Source organism: Periplaneta americana, chromosome 16 (genome assembly GCF_040183065.1).
Source record: "Periplaneta americana isolate PAMFEO1 chromosome 16, P.americana_PAMFEO1_priV1, whole genome shotgun sequence".
Lineage (NCBI taxonomy): Eukaryota > Metazoa > Arthropoda > Insecta > Blattodea > Blattidae > Periplaneta > Periplaneta americana.
In genome coordinates, this window is record NC_091132.1 from 30,783,410 (window position 1) to 30,797,361 (window position 13,952).

The following is a 13,952-nucleotide window of genomic DNA, read 5'->3' on the forward strand; positions in this document are numbered from 1 at the left end:
CCAATAAGTGAATATATTTGTCAGAATTCATCATTCCCTTGATAGGTATTAATGCTCCAGGCCCTTCATGTGTGAAACAACCCCAAAAACATTACTTTAGGGGGGTATTTGGGTGCTTGTTGGAGATGAGCTGCTGTTACTTTTTCGGATCCTTTCCGTACGTAAGAAACACGGTGGCCGTGGACCTCGAAATGAGACTCATCGGAAAAAAGTACATTCTTCCAGTCATTCACTGTCCAGTATTGATGTAATTTTGCCCACATTAAGCGTTTTTTACACATAACAGGGGTTAGCAGTTGCTTCTTAATAGGCTTACGAGCCCTTCGTCCAGCTTCCAAAAGCCTACGCCGCACTGTTGTGACGTGAATATTCGCCCCAGTGGTAGCCATTAACTCACGGGTTAAGTCGACAGCAGTTAGTCTAGGATTTAATTTACTTTTCCTGACAATTAAACGATCATCTGCAGGTTTAGTCTTCCTTTTCCGGCCACAGTTTCCTTTTTTTCTGGGGTGTGATGGATCCAGTCTCCCTGTATCGTTTTATGATCGAATTAACAGTAGCCAAACTGATGTGACATTCTGCAGCAATTTGCCTCTGTGTCATAGAAGAATGCTCTGCTAATGTTATAATTTTAGACAGTTTTCGTGGAGTTGTACCATTTGTGAAGACGACAGAATGTACACAGGATTGCAGTATTAAGTCTTCAACAAAACTGAAATGCTTATAAGTACAAAACGACAGGCAAAATGTCACATATTATAAAAAATAATAACGACAGACCTTCAACAATGGAATTACACGTACTACAGATGTCAATTGAAGCGGTATGAGCAGCTGTGAGGCCAACAATGACAGAAAATGTAAAAATATGTCGTGTTCGGATTAATTTGCACGCTACTGTATTTCTCTACAGAACATGAAAATGCCCATAGAAAACTAAGTATTGTTAAAATGAACAAAGGTCCTTGTACGAATATACAATAATATATTTTGCATGACGAGAGTCAAAAAGTTATATTTTTCAAATGTGAGAATATCACCGAAGTTGTGTTTTTTTTTTGTGCGAAATAACATCGAAATTAAGTAAATTTTTATTCACCATAAAATAGGATCCTTAATAATAAGTGTACATACACGTAGTGACATTGACATCACATACCTGCCAGTTTGCCTGGTGTGATGGGTCCACAAGTCAACTGACACTCAAGTTTGTGGGGTTTGTTCTGATTTGATGGACGTGTGATAAGAGTTCGTAGTGGTGGAGCAGGCAACTTATACCACTTGAAATCTGGATTGGCTTTGAGGAATGCTTCTTTGTACTGAAAGCATAAGGATGGTATACAATTACATTCTCACCATTTCTGAAAAATCTCAGATTGGCCTTTATCATTTGTTTATTAAAATTTTTTCAAACTCTTAATTCTCAAAATTAAAAGGGTGGCTAAGTAAAGCTAACTTTGATATATAAGTTGCAGTAACTATGTCAGAACAAACCTTGAAGTTCTATTTAATCATTGCACAGGGAAAAACGTGCCTCACAGCTCAGTTAACTCTCGCAACTCAGCTGCTCTAGAATTTCATGCTACTTATCTGAGGTCTTTTTTGACTCCAAGAATATTTGTTGTTAATAATTAGGATATTTTATAGCTTAATGCACTTTTTTACTGGATTATTTAATGACGCTGTATCAACTACAAGTTATTTAGCGTCGAAGGAATGGTGATAGTGAGATGATATTTGGGGAGATGAAGCTGAAAATTCGCCATAGATTATCTGACTTTTGCCTTACAGTTGGGGAAAACCTCGTAAAAAACGCAACCAGGTAATCAGCCCAAGCGGGAATCGAACCTGCTCCAGAGCGCAACTCTGGGTTGGCAGGCAAGCGCTTTAGTCTACTGAGTTGAAAATATTATCAAGGCCGCCACTGAAGCACAGATTTTGAGGTGTTCCGAATCCATTTCTTGGTTTGAGTTGTACAATGGGCAGTTAGGGGACTGATATATTCCAATTCTATGCAGGTGTTTGGCCAAACATTCATGGCCTGTTGCCAATCTAAAATTTCATATTGGAGTGAAAATGGCAAGTTGTAGCCGATTTAAGTGAACACCATATTTTAACGTTTTGGTGGCTACTTCATTCACACAGAACCCCCAGAATGTCTGGAGGACCACACCTTTTGTTGGTCGACGGGTCCATTGGACCTAGCTGGAAGATCTTGTTGATCACTAGCTTTCCCTCCTTAAGCCACTGGAGGACGATTTTAGTGCCACAGCAATTAGTATAATAATATGTATACATTCTTACTTTCATCATCAATCACAAATTCCCTCTTTTCATATCACCTATTCCTTCTTTTCGTACCATTTCACTTCATTAAAAAATATCTCGTCATGAAGATAACAAATACTTTTTTTATTATAGGACCTACGTATTTTGCAACAATTCAGCTAATTTTTAACTAACAGATCATAATTAAACGGGCAATATAAGCATTTAATGAAATATTTTTGCACTTAGTACTCAATAATCTAATATCAAATACGGGAACTTACAAGTTTTTACAGTATCCCTAATCTCCCTCCACTCAGTATAAATTTTTGGAATGATGAAACATTAATATCTTCTTGTACAAAGAAAACTTTTCATATGAAGGTTTATTTGCTTTAGTTTTAAAGGTAAGATTAATTTAATTGCCAGCAAATTCCCAGTAGACTTACTCATTTACACAAATTTACCCTTTTCTTACTTATCTCAAATATATTATTTGCTTAAGTGACAAATCACAAAATCACGTCACCGTAATCTCAGTCCGCTTAGCCTGAATGTCTGAATACAGTTTCTCCGTAAGGAAGTTCAGTAGAGAAAAGGGGAAGTCCCCACTTAACAAAATAATACACTTATACACATTTTTTTCAATTATAAGGGAACACATTCACTTTCCTTGAAATATAACAAAAAGGAAATTGTTATTGCATCAAGCGTTAATTATTATGTTTATACAATTAATTCATTAATTTAGTCTCATCAACTGCTACAGTAGAAAGAACAAGAAGCTAATTTTACAAATACAAATAATTGCTCTTGAACCTACAACATTTTACCCATAGCCTACATGGCAGTTTAAGATGCATTTGTTTAATTTCTTCACTTTGTTTACAACAAAACACTATCACTGTAAAATAATTCTAACTAGAAAAAAAAAAGACGTGTTCTATAGCCGAGGCCATCCACGAATCCTAGCAATAAACATGAAAAAAATAATCAATATGTAACAGTTCTTAAATTCCCCTCATCTTATGGCAAAAGTTTTAGTCTCAATATGTCTTATCATTTCAATAGATACTGGTACATACTGCCACATCAATAAATTTAGGAATGCAGTTATATTGTCAGACTCCAAAGCAGCTATTCTATCAATCGTCTCTAAACACACACCATCTCAAACAGCAGAAATAACTAAAATGCTCTCTCAATTAATATCACTCAATAAAAGAATTGTATTCCAATGGATACCATCCCATTGTGGAATCCTGGGAAACGAGAATGCAGATGCTTTAGCAAAGAAGGGCAGCACTGCTACTTACAGACCTGTTACTAAATCTACGTATTACTCTGTGAAGAGATTTATTAAATCTACATACTTAGACTTCAACAAACAAAATTTGATAACTCAATCCCAAGGGAAAAAATGGAACTCTCTGCATCAAAATCCACAGTTAATTCCCGATTTACCACGAAAATCGTCTGTAGCTGCATTTAGATTGGCAACAGGCCATGATTGTTTGGCCAAACACCTGCATAGAATTGGAATATATCAGTCCCCTGACTGCCCATTGTGCAACTCAAACCAAGGAATGGATTCGGAACACCTCAAAATCTGTGCTTCAGTGGCTGGTCATGATAATATCTTTGAAAAATATTGGAGTGCAAGAGGTCAAATGACTTTGTTGTCAAACGCCTGGCATTAGAAAACAACAACAACATCATTTGAAAATTGCATTTATTTTCAAAGTGATGTAATTTCAATGTGTATTTATTTCCAATGTGTCATATCCGTTTTGACCAATCTGCTGGTTCTCTGGACACGATACAGAAACATGGCTGCTTACAGCTGGTATTGGAATAGTGTTGGGAACTTATTTTTGTGCTTTATAGTGGTAAATCAAGATCAAGACTAATTGAATTTATTTTGTGATTGATCAGAGCCCAGAAGAAAAACTGCATTATGATAGCAATGCTTAGCAAAGTTATTGATCAATTTGCCACTACTGTAAATACAACGTTCCATGTGATGGGACATAGTTATTTGCCTGCAGATCACGCACTTGGAAGGGTAGAAAAGATGCTGTGGGAAAACAAAAATGTCTTTTTGCCTACTGAATATAACAATATTTTTGGAAATGTTGGTACTGTACATGTTCTTAGCAAGGACAGGTACGTCTACATATGGAAATCCTGAGCTTGAGAGCATATTATATCGAAACTAAATTTTAATAATTCAGAGTTGAAATATATTGAGATTGAGTGCAAACAATGTGTTGTGCAAACGCACATCATCATCATCATCATCATCATCATCATCATCATCATCATCATCACCATCATCATCATGTTAGCGCTACAACCCGGGTTCGGTTTTGGCCTCCTTAACAACAGCCTTCCATCTTACTCTGTCCTTAACCATGTTAGTCCATCCTCTTACTCCCATAATTTCAAGATCTTTGAATACCTCGTCCATCCACCTTAGCTTTGGTCTACCCTTTCTCCTACTGTTATATAGTCTCCCCTTTGACATTCTAATAGGAGTGCGTGTTTCAGACATCCTGTTTACATGTCCCAGCCATCTCAGTCTTTGAGCTTTTATAAATTTTACAACATCTTGACCTCCTATCAGATTAAGAAGTTCATTGTTGGAGCGTATCCTCCATCCTTGATGATCATTGCCTGAGCCAACGAAGATTCTACGCAGAATCTTCTGTTCAAAAGCTGCAAACGCACATATCCAGGGATATCAGGATGTTTTCACACATTGTTGAAGAGCAGTCAAAAATGGTCGTCTCTCAAGCTCCGACAAGAACAGTTATGCCACCCAATGAAACAGGAGAAGATGGAAGACATAAAGATGCTTCTAAATAAACTCGGCATAACTGAGAACCATCCTGCAATGCTATTTTATCAACAAATGTTTTCTCTAGCTGGAAACATTCATAAGGATAGTGAAAGTGATGGCGATGATTGATTTTTTTTCTTGGTAGGTTATTTTATGACGCTTTATCAACATCTTGGTTATTTAGCATCTGAATGAGATGAAGGTGGTAATGCCGGTGAAATAAGTCCGGGGTCCAACACCGAAAGTTACCCAGCATTTGCTCAAATTGGGTTGAGGGAAAACCCCGGAAAAAACCTCAACGAGCTAACTTGCCCTGACCGGGAATCGAACCCGGGCCACCTGGTTTTGCGGCTAGATGCACTAACCGTTACAGACAATGTAATGTACTTCATGTTTTGAACATTTATTTTAAAATGTATTTTGCTCATTTAAGTACTGTAATAACTGGTGGGCTTAATTTATAATCACTTTTTGAAATATAGGCATATATCGTTGCGTTTAAAACATTTAAATGTTCATAAATGTCACTCAAAACATACTGTATATCAATAAATAATTTAGTTCCTAAACAATGTAACTCCAGGTTAGGTAAGGTAATTATCACCACTTCAATAACACGAGATTTTTAAAACACAAGTGTCACAATGTATATACAAATAATGAGTCAAACTATATTATATTCATAATCATATCTGAATTTAGTTAGAAAAAAATAAAAAGTGGCGATTTCTGAAGTTTTGTATTTCATGGGTTTATGTGTTGCTGTTTTCTAATGCCAGGTGTTTGACCTCTTGCACTCCAATATTTTTCAAAGATATTATCATGGTCAGCCACTGAAGCACAGATTTTTAAGTGTTCCGAATCCATTTCTTGGTTTGAGTTGCACAATGGGCAGTTAGGGGACTGATATATTCCAATTCTATGCAGGTGTTTGGCCAAACAGTCATGGCCTGTTGCCAATCTAAATGCAGCTACAGACGATTTCCGTAGTAAATAGGGAATTAACTGTGGATTATGATACAGAGAGTTCCATTTTTTCTCTTGAGATTGTGTTATCAAATTTTGTTTGTTGAAGTCTAAGTATGTAGATTTAATAAATCTTTTCACAGAGTAATACGTAGATTTGGCATGCAGAAGTTTGGGCTAGTATGGCTTGAATTTAAGGCCTTTTACACTTCTTCTATTATATTTCTGCAGATGAGTGGCAAACTGAAAATGGCTTACCTTGGTCGTGTGCGTTAGAGCATTAAAAACTATTGCAAACTTGTTATCTCTCTTCCCCCTCACCACAAACTGTGATGTTGCACAGAGACACAGATATATGAGATCTGTAACTTGGGTCTTATACTTTTTTTTTTAATTTCAGGCTCTGCAGACACTTTCCTACTTCATTTATGTGAATTCTGAACAAAACATAATACCAACTCTTGATTTCTTCCGCTGTAACACTTTTAAGGCACCACATCGAAGAGCATCCACTATATTACCTGTCCCTTCAAACATAACAGTGCGTTTGTCTTGTGGGCAGAATAAAACCAGGGAACTTCTCAGAAAATGTATTTAAAAGTAGTACTGTTTTTATAATAACACAACCAATTATGAAGTAAAAACACATGGTGCTCAGTTGTAAATTTACAATGCATATCAATTATACTGTTCAAATTAAAGCAGTACCTTTAATAAAAAGAAAACAAAGACTGGCAGCTATTGATTCCACAAGCACTGGTGTTTAAATTGACAAGTGTTGCCAATCTTCACATATACTAAATTACAACACCTGTTGCATCTTGCACAAGAATTCGTAGGTTTTGATAAACTGATTTATGGCACTAAGCAGTGTATGTTAGGAAAAGTACATCATTTCATTTTTATTATAGTTTTTTAAATATCTACATTCTGTTGTTAAAATGTCAGACGAAAGGACACTGAGAATCCACCTTCAATCCACGATGATGAAAATTGTATTTAATATTTAAGTTTACAGTATTTTGAACAAAGAAAGATAAAAAGATATTTTACTTCCTGTTACAGAAGTTGTCCTCAAAATCCATCATTATATAACGGTGAATATTACGAAGTAAAAGTATGGTGATATTGGTGAGTCTTGTTTTCATCTATGAACTCGAAGTAAGAAATGTTCTTCCAAAAAGTTCGTTTTTTACACCATGATATAGTTCAAGCCGCAATACCAGCCAGCAATCTGTAAGTGCATGGCTTATTTCCTCAGAACTGTAAAAAAATATTGATTTTTCTTGCAGTAATTTAATATGAACTTTTAGCTTTATATCTATGAAAGATACTTTTAAATATCTATAAAACTGATCAAGTTTTGTATTAAAATGTCTTGCCATGCAAACTACCACTTATTTTCTCAGAACTGTACTTTTTAAAACCGTTCAAATCATATCTCCCACCATTTTTTAGATAAGTGCATGAAATTTTGGCTGGTCCATTTTCTTAGTAAGATCAACACTGTAGCTCAGCCTTTAACCTATCTTTGACAAAAATTCAGAAGAAAAAAAATTGATGACAAATTTAAAAAAAAATTTAAATATATGAAGAAAAAAAAACATTCTCTTTCTCTTGCTGTGTAGATATTTTAACCACTGATCTAGGGATTGTTAAAATCAATGTTATCTTTAAGGCAAAAATAGAATTACAAAAAAATGTTAAAGATATTGGGAGTAATATTTTCAAGAGCAGTTTTGTACAAATAACAAAATTAAAATTTTAAAATTCACAATTACAAAAAGTTTTTATTCAGGGTGTATGTAACCTATTAAGGCTTAAGATTTGGGGGAATAAAATCTATACTAATAATAAATCTGTAGCCAAAATTTTTCTGGTAATTTTCGATTTTCCAAAAATAATTGGTGTTAACATGTATAATTAACTATCCTGAAACCGAAAATCGCTTTTTTTTTTATTTTTGTTTGTCTTTCTGTCGGTATGTTTGTTACCTTTTCACGTGATAATGGCTGAACCGATTTATATGAAAATTGGCATATAAATTAAGTTCATTGTTGTTGTTGTTATCTAATGCCGGGCTTTGGCAAAGAAGCCATTAGCACTCTTGCTCTCCAATATTTCTCTGTGGTGGATTCATCAGGTAGAACTTCACAGGTTTGTAGATGATCTTCAGTCATTTCTTCTTCTTTGTTGCATAGAGGGCAATTTGGATTTGTGTAAATTCCTATTTTATCCAAGTGTTTGGCCAAATAATCGTGTTCTGTAAGCAGTCTGAATTTTGCTACTGCAGATTTACGTGGGATTTCTGGAATAATTTGTTTTTTTTTTTTTATTATTAAAATGCTCCATTTTTTATCTAAAAAAATTAAGTTCGTTGTAACTTCGATTTTAGGCTATATGGCATTCAAAATACTTTATTAAAAGGGGTGTTATAAGGGGGCTTGAATTAAATAAATGGAAATATCTCCCTTATTATTAATTTTCTTGAAAAATGTTACACAACAAACGTTTTTTTTAAATGATTTCCGGTAAGTTTTATTCTATGCAAAATTTTGATAGGACTGATATTTAATGAGATAAATGAGTTTTAAAATTAAAATAACGCCATCTAAGGTGCTGCAATTAAATAAAAACAAATGACTTCGTCTATAAGGGGCCTTGGACAACAACAATCCAAATTTGTGAAAAATGTTACATAACAAACGTTTCTTTAAAAATGATTTCTGATACGTTTCAGTCCAAGAAAAATTTTGATGGGACCAAATTGCAACAAAAACGGATGTTCTCTGAACCAAATGATCATATTTTAATTACTTGCATGTAATAACAATTAAGAAAGATGTTAAAGGAATTATCATTCCACTAAATGAGTGGTCTCTGGACCAAAATGATCGCATTTTAATTATTTAAATACAATTTAAATTAAGTGACATATTAAACGATTTATCCTTCTATCAAATACGAATGTTCTCTGGACCAGATGTCCTATTTTAATTATGTAATTACTTTACATTTATTTCTAACAAGTGCAGCGGAGTGCACGGGTACAGCTAGTTTATAATATATAACAATTTTAATGTTGGAAGGTGTATGTAACCTATTAAGGCTTAAGATATGGAGGAATAAAATTTATAATATAAAACAATTTTAATGTTGGAAGGTGTATGTAACCTCTTAAGATTTTGTTGTTGTTTTCTAATGCCAGGCATTTGACAATAAAGTCATTTGACCTCTTGCACTCCAATATTTTTCAAAGATATTATCATGACTAGACACTGAAGCACAGATTTTGAGGTGTTCCGAATCCATTTCTTGGTTTGAGTTGCACAATGGGCAGTTAGGGGACTGATATATTCCAATTCTATTCAGGTGTTTGGCCAAACAATCATGGCCTGTTGCCAATCTAAATGCAGCTACAGACGATTTTCGTGGTAAATCGGGAATTAACTGTGGATTTTGATGCAGAGAGTTCCATTTTTTCCCTTGGGATTGAGTTATCAAATATTGTTTGTTGAAGTCTAAGTATGTAGATTTAATAAATCTCTTCACAGAGTAATACGTAGATTTAGTAACAGGTCTGTAAGTAGCAGTAAATCCACCGAAACAGCACCGTTTGAACTTGAAATATTTAGGTCCAACAGAAAGCACATTAACTACAAGGCCACTAAGAACATTATTTCATATTCAAGGACATTAAATATTCATAATATCAAGATAAATATACAGGTGTCTCGGTCCATTAATTAAGAGGACATAATTTACTGTAACTAACCTGACGTGCAAGTTCTGTGTATGATGCTTTCTCTGAGGGTTCAAGATTTGCCCACCATTCGCCCAATATCTTAGTAATGGAACGATTTTCAAGATGAGGATAACGATCTCTCACAACTCCACGATGTCGTTTGCAGAAGATGAGAAATGCATTCATGGGCCGGCGAGCATGGTGAGCTGGTTCTCCCAGCAATGCGTCAACAGCCTCCTCATCTGAACCAGCCCCTTCCCCTTGTCCTGCCTGCTGCTCGTCCTCCACGTCTGCTGGTTTATCCTGTTCAATAAATAAATCAATCACTTTAATCCTTATTCAGAAATACAAAGAGTCCCTTCAAAATTCTTTCGCTTCTTCCTTCACTCAACTATATACATCTACTGAATATCAACTCAAAGGCTACATACTTTACGCCTACAACACTAATGCAGAATTAATTTTTAACTTTCTTCATATAAAAAGCTACTGCATCTTAATGCTGCAAATAGATGAAATTTTCACAGCAATAAACATCTTCAGCATTCCTAATACAGAAAAATTATAGAGCAGAAGCTGTTAGATCATTATTTAGTATGTTGCAAAATGATTACCGAAGAAATTCGTAAAGAAAAGAAAAGCAATAGAAACTGACGATTTAAGATTTAAGAAACAATTGTTAGAACAACCAAGCATCAAAGATCTATATAAAAAGAGATTAGACACCCATTTAAAAGGTAAGACTGGAGATATTAATATAGACTAGCTGCATATTAAAATAGCTATCAGTAAAGGTACGGTCACACATCGCTACTTTTGCAGCGCTACTTTTGTACTGCAGCTGCAAAAGTTGCATGTCATGTTCACACGTAAGCCAAAAGTAGCGTGCTGCATGCTACTTTTCGTGCTGCGCAACTCGAGTGCTGCAAAAGTTGCAAGTCTGTTCACATGCAAGGCGCTACTTTTGCAGCCGCAGTCATGCTGCAGGTTCCCATCTCCGTGTTGACTTCTCAATATACATTTTGTGGTTATGTTCGCATTCTTAAGAAACTCGTGCGAAAGCTTCCTTATCTATTATTTGCTTTTCTGTCGTATCTAGTATTCAGAAATTGGCATTATTTTTACTATAAAGCTTTTAAAAACGCCTATATACTTAAATGATAACCAACAATATATTCACGTAATCAATGTTGACAACCCTCCTGTTTGGAACTATGCTACGGAAAATTTAAAAAATGAATTATATCGTCACCAATTATGCTCAGACTGTGTTGTGTATTTAATAACTGTTACAAATAATTTATTTTCATCACATTTAACATTAAAATATATCCAAACAATAAAAGTATCATTGACACATTTGGGTGGTAACACTGGTTGCAACCGCAGCAAAAGTTTCAACAAAACCGATATCAAAAATGCTGCGGCTGCAACACTGAGAACCCTGTTCACACGTCGCTACTTTTAAGTTGCGCGCAGCATGGAAAAGTAGCGGGCAGCAGGTTCGGCAGCCGCTACTTTTCGGGTTGCACCGTTGTTCACATGTCGCAGTACAAGAGTTGCGCAGTTTTTTGTACTGCAGCGCTGCAAAAGTAGCGACGTGTGATCGTACCTTAAGACTGCAACAGAAGTTTTAGGGTCTCAAAGGAAAAGAAAGGCATGCACACTGAAGATTTGGAATGAAGAACTCAAAGAGGCCGTTGAGGATAAAAAGAAAACATATTTAAAGTGGCTTAACAGCAAGAGAAATGAGGACTATATTGAATACAAAAGAAAGCGAGCTATTGTGCGTGAACTCTCAAGGGAAGCAAATATAAAGAGCTGGGAAGAATTCATTAAAAGGTTGGAACACGACATTACAGGACTGCAAAGATTTGGATTTAAAATCTTTAAGAACGTAAGATCAGAAGAGAGAGATAAGACAAAGACTGAAACCATCTCAACCGAGGAATGGACGAACTACTACAAAACATTATTAGATAATCAGAGAGATCCATATTATACAGATACAACAGTTACAAACAAATGGAATACAATTACTACGATGGAATTAGAAAATGCATTGACAACACTAAAGAACAGAAAGGCTCCAGGAATAGATGGATTGAATGTAAAATTGTTTAAATATGGAAGCACAAAACTCAAAAATAGACGTAACTTATACAACTCTTAAACGATATATGGAGCATGGGACGTATCCCAGACAATTGGAAAGTGTCAAAAATTATTTATTAATATCCACAAGAAAACTTAGAGAAATAAATGCGAAAATTATATAGAGATATAGCCTTAATGAGCTCTGTTTACAAAATTTATGCAACAATACTTAAAAATAAATTGCAACCTTTAGTCGAACCAATATTGTAAGAACCCCAATGTGGATTTAGGAAAGGAGGTCTTGCATCGATGCAGTCTTTACAATAAAACAGATTGTAAAATAAAAAAGCGTGAAGAATTTAATTTGCCGACTTATTTATTGTTTTTTTTAAGAGAAGGCATATGATAGAGTCCTATGACAAAAATTATGGAACATCTTGAATGAATATAATTTACCCCCAAACTTGGTAAATGTTATTAAATCATTATATGATTCAACCAGTATTATGTTTAACAAAAATGGAAAGCCCCTCGTGGTAAATTAAGACCTAAGACAGAGATGTGAGTTATCACCTTTGCTGTTTGATTTATACATCAATAAAATACTACAAGATAGGAAAATGACGACTCCAAATGGCATATATCTGGGCAATAATAATTACATAACTACAGTCATGTTTGCAGATGACCAGGTCTTAATGGCAAACTCTGAAGACAGCCTACAGACAAATGTTACTACATTAAATAGAATATTACAGATGTAGAATATGAAAATTTCTACTAGAAAGACAAAATCAATGGCCATGCATGGAAAGCATCAACGAAGAGTTAAAATAATGATAGACCCAGAAATAATAGAACAGGTTCATACATTGAAGTATCTTGGCTGTACTATTTCAGCATTTACATTTAACCTGAGATATTCCCCCTGCCCCCAAAATTCCTGAAGGTGTTAAGAACTACTTGTTTTCCACCAATTTTCAAAAGTTTTCCTACTTCGTGCTTTTTACTGAAGAATTAGTCAGTTTCCGCCATGCTGCATAATAAGTCACTCATAATCAAAAGTGAATACCAGTCTGAACACTGAGCACAAGTTACTGCATCTCAAAAATTAAATTCTTCGTGTGAATGGCTTGTTAATGATTCCAATGGCAAGCACATGTTGGAGGTCAGAACGTGGGGAAAAAAAAACACACACGCACGCACACACACCTTTTTTTTTTTTTCTGGAGAAAATGATGGTGGAACTCTGTGTAGAACATCTATAGTGGATAGAGAGATGATTATTTATTGTCCAGTACATTTTAAAGGAAATATGGAGTACACCTTGCACTATACCCTATACTACAGTCTTCTCTAAAACAGATCCTGCCCCTCCCTAAACAAAAACTGAAATGATGCCCCTGATGCCTAAGTCAATTAATTAGAACTACACCTTTTCCAGTTGTATTTCAGATAGTAGCAATTATATTTCAGAACACATCAATTATATTTCAGATTTGTCAATTTAATTTCAGATAGTATCATTTGTATTTCAGATTAGTCAATTCAATTTCAGATAGTACCAATTTTATTTCAGATTTGTCAATTGTATTTCAGAAGTTACGGTTGGCACCTTATTCTCCAATGGTAAATCCAATCGAGATCATTTGGTGTAAAGTGAAGACGTACGTAAAAACCATCTTGGAATTCCTGACGTCATAGCTCCTGGTGTTGTAGGCTAATTTACCTACTGTAGAGAGTAAAATTGATGAAGCAACACACACAATATTGTTGGTGGTGATTGTGCTCTTGCAGTACAACACAGCATCAAGCTGCAGCTTTAGCTATGGAGAATATGCCTGTCGGATGCTAAAATGCAATACAGTTGAGGATTTTTTAAATCCATTTTCCTTTCTTTTAAATATATCTTAAAATCTCAAGTAGACCTACATTTGTTATTTTGTGAAATAAAAGTGACTATTGCCTAGTTCACACCGGGATAGTTTACATGAGTCAAGTGCTTGGAGCAAGTCGACTTTCCTTCAACTTTCC

General features: G+C 34.9%; 1 protein-coding gene across 2 annotated transcripts in view; it reads right to left on the bottom strand.

The window, feature by feature from the left end:
* Positions 1-13,952, bottom strand: part of bbx (bobby sox) — a 51,601-nt gene that overhangs the window by 25,016 nt on the left and 12,633 nt on the right. For both annotated transcript variants that reach the window (XM_069849710.1, XM_069849712.1), the window contains exons 2-3: positions 9,852-10,124; positions 1,160-1,319 (exon numbers count right to left, since the gene is read on the bottom strand). In XM_069849710.1, the coding sequence (XP_069705811.1) occupies positions 1,160-1,319; positions 9,852-10,124 (433 nt within the window). The remainder of the gene's footprint in view (positions 1-1,159; positions 1,320-9,851; positions 10,125-13,952) is intronic.